At 46.0% G+C, this 15,335-nt stretch overlaps 2 protein-coding genes across 8 annotated transcripts; one reads left to right on the forward strand and one right to left on the reverse strand.

Annotated features, from left to right (window-relative positions):
* Positions 1-959: 959 nt before the first annotated feature.
* Positions 960-4,305, forward strand: LOC133901733 (protein trichome birefringence-like 14). Of its 7 annotated transcripts, none has more exons than XM_062343194.1 (6): positions 960-1,116; positions 1,358-1,698; positions 1,975-2,202; positions 2,311-2,427; positions 2,789-2,984; positions 3,057-4,305. In XM_062343194.1, exons 3-6 carry the CDS (start codon positions 2,046-2,048, stop codon positions 3,883-3,885), a joined length of 1,299 nt encoding a protein of 432 aa, XP_062199178.1. In that variant the 5' UTR covers positions 960-1,116; positions 1,358-1,698; positions 1,975-2,045; the 3' UTR covers positions 3,886-4,305. The 7 variants fall into 7 exon arrangements, with proteins under 7 accessions (XP_062199178.1, XP_062199182.1, XP_062199180.1 ...); XM_062343198.1 differs by having other exon boundaries at positions 973-1,116; positions 1,203-1,698; positions 2,311-2,406; XM_062343196.1 differs by having other exon boundaries at positions 973-1,116; positions 1,361-1,698.
* A 6,367-nt stretch (positions 4,306-10,672) lies between these two features.
* On the reverse strand, positions 10,673-14,507 carry LOC133901175 (alpha,alpha-trehalose-phosphate synthase [UDP-forming] 6-like). The gene is made up of 3 exons (XM_062342452.1): positions 11,702-14,507; positions 11,316-11,589; positions 10,673-11,233 (listed from the first exon to the last, which is right to left on the reverse strand). The coding sequence occupies exons 1-3, from the start codon at positions 13,717-13,719 to the stop codon at positions 10,916-10,918; spliced, it is 2,610 nt and encodes an 869-aa protein (XP_062198436.1). The 5' UTR covers positions 13,720-14,507; the 3' UTR covers positions 10,673-10,915.
* Between the last annotated feature and the right edge of the window lie 828 nt (positions 14,508-15,335).

The raw sequence follows: 15,335 nt of genomic DNA on the forward strand, positions 1-15,335 counted from the left end.
AGTCTTTTACCATTTAAGTTCAACATAAAAAATCATGAAATTCTTATTTTTTTTTTCTGAATTTACTTTATTTTATCCTGATTTTTTTTAAAAGGATATTTTCACGAGCCTAGCTTTACATGGACCGAATATTCGGTACACAGATCAACACAGTATAACCCGTTTAGCTAACAGACCAAACTAGACCACACCTAACGGGCTATGCCGTGTTGAGTTGCCCATTTGGCTAGCTCTATCCCTCAAGCCGGTCCATCCTCAAAACCACCACCCAGCCGGCCAGTCTAGCCCAGCGCACCCTATGCCCTTCTCTTCACACTTCCTTCACCAATAGACACTTTGGGAATTTTCTTTATTTTTATATTTTTTATTCTAATATTTAAAAAATACACGACTATTTAAAAATATTGTACATTTTTAACGAGCGACACCTTTAAAAAAAACATTACGTTCTATTACTCTCAAAATTCATAACAATATCAAAATAGTTATAAAAAATTCTGAAAATAATGTATGTCGTAGAAGGTACTATGATCTAACTTAGAAAAAATTTAGATAAAACTATGATTTGTACAATAAAAAAAGAAAGGCAAATTTCATTGTACGCAATCTGACATTTTAGTATCGTCTATCCAACGGACAACAGTAGACTAGATATGTAATATTTTGAAATGATTATGTATTTTTGCAAATATAAAAAAATAAAAATATAAAAAGAAAATTCCTCCTCACTTTGACAGCCATCCCGTGCTTTCCGCGAACGCCGAGCACCAACCGGACTCAACGAGAGCCGCGTACGTGTCCCTCGTGGGCCAACATCTGGCAGGTGTCGCGGCACTATTCGCTGCCGCCACATCGCACAGGCGACGCCTCCGCTTACCCCCGCACATGGCAGCACGCCAATGGCATGTGGGCCCGGCGTCACCTGCTCCCCGCGGCCCACCGCATCCTCTCCCCTCGTTCGCCTGCGCCTCACCCTCACCTGTCTCTTTCCCTCACTTCGAGCGGCTTTCTCGCACGTGCTCGGCGGCGGTCCACCTATCTATCCTGTCCGGCCGCGTCCTCGCCAGCGGCGATCACCAGCGACGCCGACGCCCAGTGCGCCAGCCCCACGAGCAGGTGAGCCCCGCTGAACACTCTGCCGCGCCAACTTGCATCCTCGGTTCTTCTTCCTAAGGATATGGAACAACCTGTATTCGGGTCAGAATTGCGTGCGATGGGTCGTGCTGTAGCGGTGGATCTCCGTGGCGGTGATCCACGAGCCCAAAGGGATAGAAATCCATCCCTAGATCTCATCAACCTCCAAACTCCTTCTGCTCCTCCGAAACAAAGATCGGTAACCGAACCGCTTGTTTCGCAGCAGGATCGAGCGGAAGGTGGGCAGCTTGGCGGCAGGCGCACAGACGCAGGGGCGAGGGCACGGGCGGCAGCGCCTGGACGGACGCCGTGGATCTTCGACGACGTTGGGCGGGGAACCTCTCTGCCTGGACGGGCGCCGTGGGTCTCGGCGACGACGTTGGGTGGTGAAGCTTCGCGGGCTTGCGTGAAGGGTGTGCGCAACGAGCTCAGGCGTCCGATTTCCTGCGCCTGAGCCAGAGCTAGGTTGCCTGAGTCAGGCAGCACATCAGGGCACCAACCAAACACCACTCCGGTAAATCTCAGGGAGGACTCCGACCAGTTAAATTCTTGCTACTTACCTCGGTATGTCGTTTTGATGTACATTACATGTTGCCAATCGTGCGCTATTAGCTTTTTCGGAATTTAACGCTAGAGTTTGTGCATTGTAGTCTTAAGTTTTTTTTTTCTCCTGTTGGAATTACTAAAAACGGTGAACATTGGCGTTTTCAGCTTGCTGCTTACTTATCAGATTGCTTGTCCTGATGCTGTTTTCATCTATGACACATTTTCAATTATGTGTGGACTATTTATTCATCCGGACCTAAATCGTGCTGGTTTCTTGGCTGTTCTCAATTGCAGGGACTTCAATTTTTGGTAGTATCTGACTTGACTTGGGAGGAGCCAGATAGATCCTATGCTGCCATCCCGAGATGAAAGGCGGTTGTCTGCATAGGCTTCTTGTCAACAAGCTATGCTTCGGCCTTGTAGTTCTCCTCGCTGTGCCGATTGTTGTTTTCTTATTGGAAGGAGCCCCGGTCCTCACAATCTTCAGCTCAACACCAGAACAATTAAAAGTTTTCTCTCAAGGTAGTATGAAATCTATATGCTGCTTTACTAGCTGTTGCTTTATTTACCAATGCAGAATGTATTCTCTGCTGTGTTTGTTGACTTGTTTTTATGCAACCTTGGCATCAGGTTTCCTACAGCAACAGGAGCAGGAACATCTTGGACATGATGCATCACCCCTAGTGGGGCATTCAGTTCAAGCTTCCAGGAGCCACACTGAAAAAAGTAGGGCCAACCTGAAGAAACGTAATCACTTATGCAATTAGTTAATACCTTATTCTTTTTGTCACTTGGCCCACTATACGTTCATGCTTATTGGTTCACCATAAGCATTATCGAGGGCACATTTTTTCCGATAGCAGTGCTTGTTTATAAACCAAAAAATTGCGTCTGTCCATGATTTACATGTTGAAGATTGAAGGTTTTTTGCCTTTGCTAAAAGAATGTTTTTCATCCTTGACATTAACTATGCAGATGGGTGTCACTTTAGTCTTGTTTATTCACCTCAAGCATCGAAAACCATAATTTGTTCCTAATGATAGCGCTTTTTTCTTTTGTGCACAATTTATCTGTAGTCTGAAGATTATCTGTTGTTGTTTCTTCACAGATTGCAACTATGCAAAGGGGAAGTGGGTAGCAGATGAGAAACGGCCACTGTATTCCGGTAATGAGTGCAAGCAATGGCTGTCGAAAATGTGGGCTTGTCGAATGATGCGACGTGCAGATTTCTCCTATGAGAATTTCCGTTGGCAGCCACATAGCTGTGAGATGCCTGAGTTTACAGGGCCTAACTTTTTAAAAAGGTATTTTAATTCCATTTTGATGTGCATATTCTTCATAAATGAATTTATTCTAACATGTTTCGATGCTTACAGGATGAAACATAAAACTCTTGCTTTTGTTGGTGATTCACTCGGCAGGCAGCAATTTCAGTCAATCATGTGTATAACGACTGGCGGCAAATACAGTCCAGAGGTTGAAGATGTCGGTAGGAAATATGGTCTTGTCAAAACCCCAGGAGCTTTAAGACCTGATGGATGGGCTTATCGATTTCCAGCCACCAACACAACTATCCTTTTCTACTGGTCTGCTAGTCTGTCTGAGTTGGAACATTTGCACACGGAAAGTTCAGTGACCCGTTATGCACTGCATCTTGATCGGCCGGTTACATTCTTGAAGAAGTATGTTGATAGTTTTGATGTCCTAGTACTTAACACAGGTCATCACTGGAACAGAGGGAAATTCAATGGAAATCATTGGGAACTGTATGCTGATGGGAAGCCTGTAGGCAATGGTACACTTGCAAATCTCAACCGTGCAAAAAATCTTACTCTTTATAGCATTGCCAGATGGGTGGATTCAGAACTTGTGCGGCATCCTCAGAAGAAAGTTTTCCTTAGGACAATATCACCAAGGCATTTTGTAAATGGCGATTGGAACACAGGTGGAACCTGCGGTAAAACCATGCCCTTGTCTAATGGATGTGAGGTCTTGCAGGATCATTCAAGTGATTTACTTGCAGAAAGTGCTGTCAAAGGAACTCGGGTTAAGCTTTTGGATATTACTGCTATATCACAACTACGAGATGAGGGGCATATCTCTAACTCTAGTTTCAAAGCTTCAACAGGAATGCATGATTGCTTGCACTGGTGCCTCCCTGGTATACCAGACATGTGGAATGAGCTCCTCTTTGCACAGATTTAATATCGAAGTGTAGTCAGGGGACTTTTCTCAGAGCCCCAAGAGTTTCTTCTGTTTGCGCCATAACAGTACAGGGTGACCAACTGTGCTCTACCATTGGTCAACCATATGGATGTGTTAACAGTGCCAAGATGATAGCATTGCTTTAGTGATGTTACAAATTGGTTCAGATTCATCTAACTTTCATATCAGATATGGAATTAGCTCCAGAACCCTGCGGAGTGCTCCCCAGGCACGTCGATTTTTTTTCGTTTTCTCTTTTCAGTAAATACATGTGCGGCATATGCCCTTCAGAAAAATGTTCATACAAGTTGATCAAAGTGTTAGATGTTCTTTAGTGAAAACTTAAAAGTGGAACGCTTGTGACGTTTCTTCAGAAAATGTTCATACAAGTTGATCAGGCACCTTGCCATTTTTCAGCTCGATGTTATTATTGTGTTGTGTGTATTATTGCATTATCGCTCCTACCTGAGTACTCCCTTGGTTCAATTTTTTTTGAAATAATATTATTTTATTGGAAAATAGCAAAAATATTATTCAAAATGGGAAATTTGTAAAAAATAGGTGTCAATCAGCACTTCAATTATCGATTAGCCACCTATCGATAATCGCACTGCCAAGATCCTATTTGGTACACACGAGGAGGCATGTTGACAATTGAAATTGCCAATAGGTCATATATCCCGCCGACGATATTTAAAGAAAAAGTCATAATTTTTTTATACGATCTATAATTTATATGAAATTTGTACATATCGACAATATCTACAATTTTTCATATATATACGCTTTTCTATTTGAATCCGTTTAGATGCCCTAAAAGTGTCAAGATCTAGTTGTAGATATCGCCTATAGGTATAATTTTTTATAAAGATCGTGTCCATTCGAGATCATATGAAAATGTTATAATTTTTTTACAAATATCGTCTGTGAGACACAAGATCTGTCGGCAATTAGAGTGCTGACAGGTCCTTGGGGAATTATATATCGGCTATCTGATTGCCGATAAGGGACTAATCGGCACTTCGATTACCGATAGATGGCTAGTTGGCAATTGGAGTGCCGACTACCACATATTTTTTGTGATTTTCCTATTTTGAATATTGTTTTTTAATTTTCCAATAAAATAATATTATTTAAAAAAATCTTTACAAGTTTGGTTTTATTTTGGTACTGTCTCTAGAGTTAAATTTTGATCGTTGGTTTCTTCCACGTGGTATTGTTCATAGGCACTTAATCATGAGTATATGAAAGTACCACTACTACAGATTCCATCATCATCACTGGTTTAAAAATTGTTTTACTACTGGTTTTTGAACCGGTAGTGATTAAGTAACAGTGATAATTATAGGTTATTACTATCGGTTCGAGAACCAACATTGATACTGTCGGTGTATCAGGAACCAGGGGTCCCTGAGTCCCGAGACCAGGCCGGCCGTCCGCCACGTGTCACCATCCCGCGAGGTCCACCCTGCAGGATGAGAAAAACTAAGTTCCGGGAGAAGGTGCTCGGGGCCGCAGCCTCTGGTTCCCGAGCACCCCAGTTCCCCGATGACCTGCAGAGTCCAAGTACCAGGAAGAAAGTGATCGGGGCTGCACGTGGCAGCCCCCGAGGACTCGGTTCCCCGAAGGTCTCACCCAAGTGCTCGGGAGAGAGTGCTCGGGGCTGCACGTGGCAGCCCCCGAGGACTCGGTTCCCCGAAGGTCTCACCGAAGTGCTCGGGAGAGAGTGCTCGGGGCTGCACGTGGCAGCCCCCGAGGACTCGGTTCCCCCAAGGTCTCACCGAAGTGCTCGGGAGAGAGTGCTCGGGGCTGCCTCGTCGCTCCACAACTCCTCTGCCATCTGTGGTCTGCCGGATCTATACTCTACTACCTTGTTTTTATAGCCATATAAATAATTCAAATTGTTGATGATTATTGATTGATGAACTAGAGGACAATAGATGATTAAAGCTGCATTTCTATATTTGGAATGTATGTCTCAAATCTCACTTGAAAATATATATATGTTTGTATTTTTACTGCTACAGTAAAATCATTTGGGTAGCGTATATGCTAGTCACAGGGTGACCATCTGTCTGCATCTATCGTCTAGGTGAACACAGTTTCTGTTCTAACGCTTTGTCCAACATTGTTCTAACTTTTTAAAAAGAATTCATCCTTCTCTACTTCAAGTTGGATATAGCAACAAGCTGAAGCATCCTTTTCTGACCTAATAGCAAAATCTTGGTGGAATTAGTCAAGAAACTAATGTGTTGTTTTGGAATTCTTTTAGTTAAACTTTTAAACTTTGGCCATTGATATCTCTATGAATGTGAAAATAATATTGCACATTTTTTTCTTGAAACATATTTCCATAACGTATAATTCTATCAGATTTTATTATATGGTTTTAATGAAAATTACTGATTAAAGCTGTGTTATTTAGACCATATTAATATTCAAAATGACACATATTCTCTTTTTACACGTGGGCATAATACTGTGAGCCAATCTCCTAGAATAAGACTGTGTCTGGAATATAGTAGCATCTCAATAACCGAATTCGTGTAAGATTACTCTACCCTCGTTAGCCCACGTCAGCAGGTAGGTCGGAGCCATCGGATTGAAGACAGTGCGGATCTTGGAGCGTCCGATAGCAAAGGAGCTAGCTTAAGTAACACGTGCGCTTCGGGAGAACTCGAGTGGGAGAATGGGGTGACCTTTATTGATGCGAGGATTCTAGAGAACGCTAGGGAGAAGAAGGGGTATAGTATAAAGGATAAGGCAATGTAGGATAAAATCTAAAATTAGATAATATATATGAGTGTATTTATTGAAATAGATAAAATGTTACCGTATTTACAATTTTAGTATTAATATTTGGTACATCATTTATTGAAAATAGAATTTTGGTACACTGTACGTTAAAAAATCGCAGACCTGATCATATTCGGCACACTATGTGCTGAATATAGTACTATGTGCTAAATATCAACCGTAATCAGCACACCATGTGTCGAATACGGGTTACAGAGCCATATTCGACACACAGTGTGTTGAATATAGCCTTTGCCTGCTGTGCAGTTACTCATTCGGCACACGGTCATATTTGACACACCGTGTGGTGAATACGGTACTGTAGCCCATATTCGGCACATCGTGTAGCGAATATGGCACTATAGTCCGTATTTGGCACACCGTGTGGCGAATACGGTTGCCGAATATCAACCGTATTGGCCACACGGTGTGCCGAATATGAGGTTTTCGGCGTACGGTGTACCGAAAATTCATTTTCGGTAAATGATACGTCGAATACGGATGCTAAATTTATAAATACGATGATATATTATCTATTTTGATAAATACGTTTATATTGTTTAATTTTGGATTTTAAGTTTGCTGACTTTTGACATCACAATCAAAAGCTAAAATACTGCTCCTTTTCCCGTTTGGTTCCTCTTCGATTAAAAAATCGTCATGCCTTGGTTTTTCCTCTTCAGTTTCGATCTAGTTAGAAGAGTAAAACTTTGATTGCTTTGGTCAAGAATGTCGGACTATCGAGCCGGCGCCGTCCTCCACCTCCACCAAACGGCTCCAGTGTGACAGAGACGGACCGTCTGCGTCCGCGGCGAGAGATCTCACTCTTTCGCACGCTTCCGTCTACATCGGCGGACAAAGTTGGAGGACGATGGAGGCTCGCAGCAGTTGGACTGCCTTCGAAGATAGCAGCAACGTGTGTTGCGCGCCGGTTCGTGCGCGGCGGCGGTGACATCGACGTCTCGTATACGCTGGTGTGTTCGCGGATATCCATCTGCAACATCAACTGTCGTGTGTGTCGCCGAGCCTCGAATCGAAGCCGGTAGCGTGTGTTGCGTGACCAACTCCAGTGGACACAGTATCCCTGTACAATAATTTTGCCGATCGATCTTGGCCCACATCTAGTTAGCAGGCACGGTATCGCCCTCTACATGATGCGGCAGGCAATCAGGGAGGAGACAGGATCGGTGGATCGGTAAATTTGTGGGAGTATCGGAGATCCCGTAATATTGTTTAGAAAAAATGATTGTAGATAGAAGAAATGGAAAGAATAATGAACGATAGAAAATAAAGTAGCTACTAAAGATAAAAAAATTAAAAAATAAAAAGTATTATAATAGTATTAGATGATGCTATAACAGTGTTATAGAAGATGATTTTTTAAAATGATCTCACCACTATTCTAGACTAGCCGAGTCCAAGACTAAACGGATAGAGCAGCTGATCGATGGTGACTTACCACGATCGGAAAATATCTTTTGGTATTACTGTTGCTGGTGACGTATCACACTTCTATTTCGCAGATGTTTATTTTATTATATTTCTCAAATAATTTTTTTCTTTATTTTTCCCTTGAATGTGCTAGATTTAATAGAGAACTTCATGATGGAAATGTATTATTTTTCAGGGTTAAATCGGCAATCACAAAATAATCACATGAGTGGTACAACGAAATGAGTATAAGTTAAAGGTGGTAATAATCCTAAACTTTTGTTCTGATGGATTTGTAATTATGCATGTTCAGATAATAAATATGAAAATTTCAGTCTTATCATCCTCTTTGATGGAAACGGAATGTTTTCCTGTACTTAATGCTTTGAAAAAAACATGTTGCTGTTTCATTGCATATAAAGTATTTGTATGTTAAAGCTATTTCTATGTTAGCAGTAAATTATTCTGATTAGCTTCTTCGTCCAAAAGAGATGTTCTTGTAAGAACATAGCGCAATATAACAAACAGTTTTTCAAATAATTTCATAGATGATGTTTAAATAAACCTTTCTTTCATGTTTCCTAACTCAAGTTTAGTTAAAGATCCTGTCTAATATGCTAAACACGGTACCATACATCCTCGCGCAGAGCCTCGACAACTCCCTCGTCCCCTACATCGAGACCTGCTTCCAGCCCTGCATGCTCGCCGCCAAACCCCACATCCTCGCACGGAGCCTCGACAACTAACTCATCTCTTGCATCGAGTTCCTCCGCGGCAGTTGGACTGCCTTCGTGGATTTTTATTTTCAGTCCAACAATTTATGGCCCATTTCAAAGCGCCCAGTACACAGACCCAATGAGGGGGAGCCAACACACAAGTATTCTAGTTATATCCTATTAGGATATCTTTTTCTCCTGCCTCCAGAATTAGGGACGTTTTAAAATTTTTCTCATAGTAGCTATTCCATTCCTCCACTTATTGGAAGGATCTAAACATTTGCTCCACTTGATGGAAATTCCCCTTTGAGATGCCAAGACAACCTATCTCCTCTATGTTTTCCTACGAAATTTCCGGCTCTTCTCCAAACACCTACCTCTACACAATCCTGTATTTCTACACTATCCTCTGCTTCTGATTCATGTAAGATTACATCGAATTTGTGCATCATTTTTCGTATTCATTCGTTTTAGTTCTCTCCGTCTCATTCGAGCCCTAAGCCTTTGACCGAGCAATCCTGAGGAGGAAACAGCGAACTGCTAACGATTAGCTATACAACTCGTAGGCAGCGTAGTTTCCACGACAAGTTGCCCGTAAACTAATACATCATCGAGCCGATTGATTGATCTCTTCGTCTCCGGCCGGATAACTGCGACGCGACCAGTTCGGCCAGACCTTATCGCGGCGATTATTATGAGGCGAGACGACCCCGCCGCGGACGACCTGACCTCACCCGCGTGCGTCTTGACGCCACCGCGCACGTCATCGTCAGCCGCCACCGGCGACGAGATAACCCATCCGCCGCAAGGCTAAAAGATGACTGTCGGGGACTGACCGACGCAGCGAAGTTACGAAGAGGAACACGGATCTTATTCTTTCTCCTCCTTTATTTTATCTCTCTCCTTCTCCTTTTGTAAAAAAATGAAAAGGGGCTTGGAGGGGCTATTCTCCTTTTGCAAAGAATGAAACGGGGCTATAGTGGGAGTGTCAGACGGTAGAAGGGCTTGAGCTCCCAAGATTAGTAGTAAGACACTATTTGTTAGAACTCCAACTCCACATCTATATTTAGAAGTTAAGATTAGATGATTTAAATATTTATTTTTAGATTAAAATAGAAATAAAATTGCTCACTTAAACATCTTTAGTGAATCCATTGCTTCAAGTTCATGAATTCCATAAACTAAAAATACTCAGCCGTTCAAACAGGCCGTTCACAGTCTAAGAGCCACGGAATCGTATCCTCAAGAAAAATCACTGCCGTGTAGGGCTAAACCATGCCGCTACTGACCAAGATTTTCACCGAGCTACCCAACCAAACCTAACCAGGCACCAAACCCAGCTGCCTTGCCCTTGTCTGGCAGTGTGTGTTTTCACTTGCACTCGCTTACACTCCACTCCAGCCACACCTTCCATCCAAGACGGAACCGGACGGATCTAGAAGACAACCAATCGAGGACGAAAGGTATCGCTACTACTACTAATTTACTCAAGTCCTGGGGAAGGGGATCTCTTTATCCTACCAGCATGATTAGGCTGCAACCTTTGCCCCATTTGGTAGAAGGATAACTGGATAAGGCTACCACAACTTTGCGAGTGAGTGAGTGCAACCACCACATCCACTGTTGCTGACCACCATTTGCTGCAATGAGGCTAGGAGAGTAGCAGGGCCTAATCCTAGCAAAGAGAACTATTCACGCCTCCACTGCACAATCCGCAAACAGCGAAAGGAGACGCGCACCAGACACAGCGATGGAGACGGCGGCCAAGACTGACAGATAGCAAAAGCAGCAGCTCCAAAGGTTGCGCGCACTACATTTCAGCAAATCTTTGGGGCCTCAAGCGATGAAAAGTCGAAAAAAAATTGATGAGAAATTAACAGAAATGATGATGCGCCTGAGTTTATGAAAACACATCGGCTGAAGATTCGACAAGGAAGCGACACACGCAAGCACGCTCGGACGATGCCGATCGACACGTTCATTGATTGGCTCCTGGAGCATGTACACCTGGGAACAGCGAGCGATGATCCATGCCGAAAGGTTTTCATAGGGCTGCCTAGAGCTAATGGCGTGCAGACCAGTGCTGTTCACCTCGGTACCGTGTCCGTGGCGGCAGGGGGTGCGCCGTGCATCTGGTCGGATACGTTGGCGAGGCTCTGGATCAGGCGCACGATGTCCGCAGGGTCGTCCAGGTAGTACTTGGCCTTGCTGGGCTTGCGGCCAACGGTGCAGGCGAAGACCTCGGCTTCTGGGTTCAGGGATGGGCCATTCACCGCAGTGGTGATCGCCTCGAACATGTCCTCGTCGGAGCGGTCGTCTCCGATGCAGAGGATGAAGTCCGGCAGGTTGCCTCGCTTCTGCATTGTTGAAAGGATCCGCTTCGTCACGAGGCCCTTGCTTACACCCTGCAAAGAAAGTTCAAGATTGGCATTTAGTTACTTGTGACGACACAGGAACTGATACGGATGTGAGCATCAGAAAGCCTACCTGTGGCTTCACCTCGACATGGTTCAGGCCAGCTTTCACTGAAACTGGCTCATTTGCAAGGACACTCTCCAGATGGTCATGGAGCTCCTTGGCTTGGCAAGATCCGAAATCAGGATCAGCATCCTCATAGCACCAAACAATCGTAGTCTCCTTGTCCTCAATTGTACACCCATCCGTCGTCTCGGTATAAGTCTTCATCACAGGTTCTGCAATTTGCTTCCAGCTGCAGTCTGTGACTGGGACGCATGTCTCCCATTCTGCGTCTCTTCTCAGCCTACACCATTGGCAGCATTGGTATTTTTCAGTAGATGAGAAGATAAATGTGCGTAACAAATTAACTTATTATGATAAAATGTGAGACATTGCTTAGAATTTGCAGGAGTCACCTGAGGAAGTAGCCATGCTCAGCAGCTAGTCCTAGGTTCTCACATGGTGAGAACCACTCATTTAAAGTCATCCGACTCTTTGTGCTCACAAGGAAGACCATGTTCTTCTTGTCACGACAAAGGCTATTCAAGATGTCTATCGTCTTTGAGCTCGGACTCTTACCAAACAATGTCTGTGGCATCAGCGTCCCATCATAGTCCAGGAGAATGACACGTGTGGTCGTCCTCCGGTAGGCTGAGACCAAGTGCTCAACTGCAAGCTTTTTGAAGTTTGGATCAAGGGCTACAACCCTGAACTTTAGCCCAAATCCTATGCCCCAGCAACGCCTCCTGTTGTGATCAAGGCAAGTCCTCTCAAGATCTTGCAAGAAGCTGTTTGCCCAGTACCCGACATCGTGTGTGCTCACATATCTGTGATGCTTTTCGTGTCGTAACACCTTCTCCCCTTCGGGCATCTCCAATGCAGAGTCCATTGCATCAGCCACTGAATCAATATTCCAAGGGTTCACCCTAATAGCACCGCTTAGGGAAGGGGAGCAGCCGATGAACTCTGACACAACAAGCATGCTCTTCTTCCTTGTCGATGGGCTGAGACCCAGTATCCTGTCTATCTTCTCATTACCTTGTCTAGCAATTATGTACTCGTACGGGATAAGATTCATGCCATCTCTCACTGCAGTAACCAAACAGCACTCTGCTACGACATAGTATGCCATTCTCTCATAGAATTGCAGTGGCCTATCGATCAGTATAACTGGCTGGTAATCTGGCTGCCCAAATGCCTCGTTGATGCGACTTACCATAGCATAGCTTTCTACCTGTACCTCCTTCACATCCTTTCCCCGCCCCCTTGCCGGATTAGCAATCTGTACCAGCACCACCTTTCCTCTGCACTCTGGATGCTGCATCAAGAGTTGCTCAAATGCCAAAAGTTTCAAGCTAATGCCTTTAAAGATATCCATATCATCTACACCGAGCAGCAGCAGCCGGTTGCGATGACAGAACTGCTTGAGAAGCTCAGCGACCTTGTCCCCAGTCTCCGGGAGGTTGAGGACTGACTGCAACTGCTCCAAGTGAACTCCCACTGGCAATATCTTGATAGTAACCGTCCTTCCGTAATACTCCAGCGCAATGTAGCCCCTCTGAGACTCGTACTTCAACCCGAGCATCCTGCTACAGCAGGACAAGAAATGCCTGGCATAATCAAAGGTGTGGAACCCAATCAAATCGGCATTCAGCAGCGACCGGAGCAGCTCCTCGCGCACCGGCAGAGTCTTGTAAATCTCCGATGATGGGAACGGGCTGTGGAGGAAGAACCCCAGCTTCACCCGGTTAAACCGCTTGCGCAGAAATGTTGGCAGCACCATCAGATGGTAATCATGCACCCACACAAAGTCTTCATCGGGACTGATCACCTCTAGGATCTTGTCCGCGAAGATCTTGTTGACGGACACGTAGGCCTGCCACAGCAGGCGGTCGAAGCGCCCGCCCAGCTCCGGTGACAGTGGCAGCATGTAATGGAACAGTGGCCACAGCTGCTGCTTGCAGAAGCCGTGGTAGAACCGGGACCGGAGGTCGGCGGGTAGGAAGGTGGGCACGCAACGGAAGCCCTCGAGGAGCTCCTGCGCGACCACCTCGTGGTCGGCCGGCGGGACGTCGTCGCGGAGGCCACCGACGTAGATGAACTCCATGTCCTCGCGGCCATGGTGCGCGCGGAGGCTGTCCTTGAGCTGCAGCAGGAGGCTGTCCTCGTCCCACGAGAAGTCCCAGCCGGCGCCACCGGCGCGGGGGGAGGCGCGGATGGGGAGCTGGTTGGCGACGAGGATGGCGCGCTCCCGCGGCGCGTGGGAGGAGTGGTCAGAGGCCGCCGCCTCGTCGTCGGAGCAGTCGAGGTCCGGCACAATACCGGACGCCGTCACCACGCGCGGTATCCGGCGGCGCCCGAGCGACGGCAGGGGATCGCCGCCGCTGCCGCCGGAGGCGAGCTCCAGGAGGTTGGAGTAGGATCTCGACACCATCCCGCAAACTAAAACCAAGCTCCTCCAAGATTTAATCTTCACCCCCCCTCCTCACACAAATCTCTACCAAAACCTCAAGATACCGGTGAATCGGCGAAGAATTTGCAGAACCAAGAAGCAGAGCAAGAATGCACGGCCGGGAAGGAAAAGGATCTACCAGTCTACGGGCTACGGCGGAGAAATCTTGGCAAGATTTAGCGAGGCAAGGAATCGAATCACCGCGAGAACTAATCAAACACCAAAAAGTCCTTCCTTTCCCCAAAAAACCAACAGCTTTCGGCCAAAATCAATCCACACAACGACCAAGCAACAACATCTCAGGTGCTCCAGCTCGGACGCCCACTATCTTCACAAACCGCCACGGGACAAGAGAATCCCGCGTGCTCGCCGACGACGACAGATTCTTGGACCAGCATTTGCTCTCTCACTCAGACGCACACCTCGCAGTTCAGCAGAAATGGCTCAAGAAAAGGATCAGACAGGGCGGAGGAAAAATCCCTTTCCGGGGAGGAAGATTTAGGAGATGCCGGACTGCCGACAGCGTGCGAGCACTATCACTGGACGGGAGGGAAACGATTCTTTGCTTTGGGTCGCGTGCTGGGAAGCGGCTCTTGAGGATCGCAAGAGCTGCGTTCCGGGAGGCCGATCTGTTAGTTTAAGTAAGGAGGAGATAAGGAGAGAGAAGAGATTAACTTTGCAAGCTGCAGTTCTTTCTCTCTCTTTTTTTTTTCCTTCCCGTTGGCAGCCGAGCTGAGCAGCAGCGTGACTACGAGTAAAGTATTGTGGTACATCCAATTAAAACGTCGTCTGAGAGTGGAATATATTTCTTGTTATCTGTAGATAGCAAACTTTCTTTTGCAGGCTTATATAATTTGAAAAGGAGAAGAAGATCTTGATTTCATGATGTTTAGACATGTCACCAGCGGTATGAACACGGTAATTTAAGACCATGTTTATGTTTATTCCTTTCTCGAGCAAGTGTCTTGTAAAACATGGACTCTTAACTCATCGCTCCGTCTCGGACTTTTGTTCCTTTTTAGGGTACAATCTTTTGACTTTGGGACGGGAGGACCCTACTACTTCTCTCAAGAAACAATGGCCGAGATGCTTTGCGATCAGCTCATCAATTCTCTCAAAACTGGCCGGATAATGACGTGCTCGCGTGCGTAATTACCTGCAATTTCTAAATCTAAGCTCATCCGTTGATCCCATCTGCGACTGAATTAAACGAAGAATCGTACACTAGAAAAAAGCCTTGTGCCTGATGCAGACAGTCTCATTATCTCACCCCCCCCCCCCCAACAGCAATGTGCAGTTTCCAAAAACTTGAGGGGCCGTTCGCAAATTGGCAGATCACACGATGCCAGCGCTAGCTGGAAGCCCACGATCTTATCTGCGAAAGCGAAAGGGACCACGCTGGCCTGAGCCCTATCCACTTGCCGCGCTTCCCTCGCCGCCCGATCCCATCCGACGGCCCTGGACGGCTCGCCGTGCGAGCGTCCGCGCAGAGAGCTCCGAGCGCCGGGGAGGGGGGTAGGGGGACACGTAGAAATATCCGGGCACTGGACGAGATCGGGAGAGGGGGTGGGACCCACCCCGGCACGTGCCACAGGGGC

This window comes from Phragmites australis, chromosome 20 (genome assembly GCF_958298935.1).
Source record: "Phragmites australis chromosome 20, lpPhrAust1.1, whole genome shotgun sequence".
Lineage (NCBI taxonomy): Eukaryota > Viridiplantae > Streptophyta > Magnoliopsida > Poales > Poaceae > Phragmites > Phragmites australis.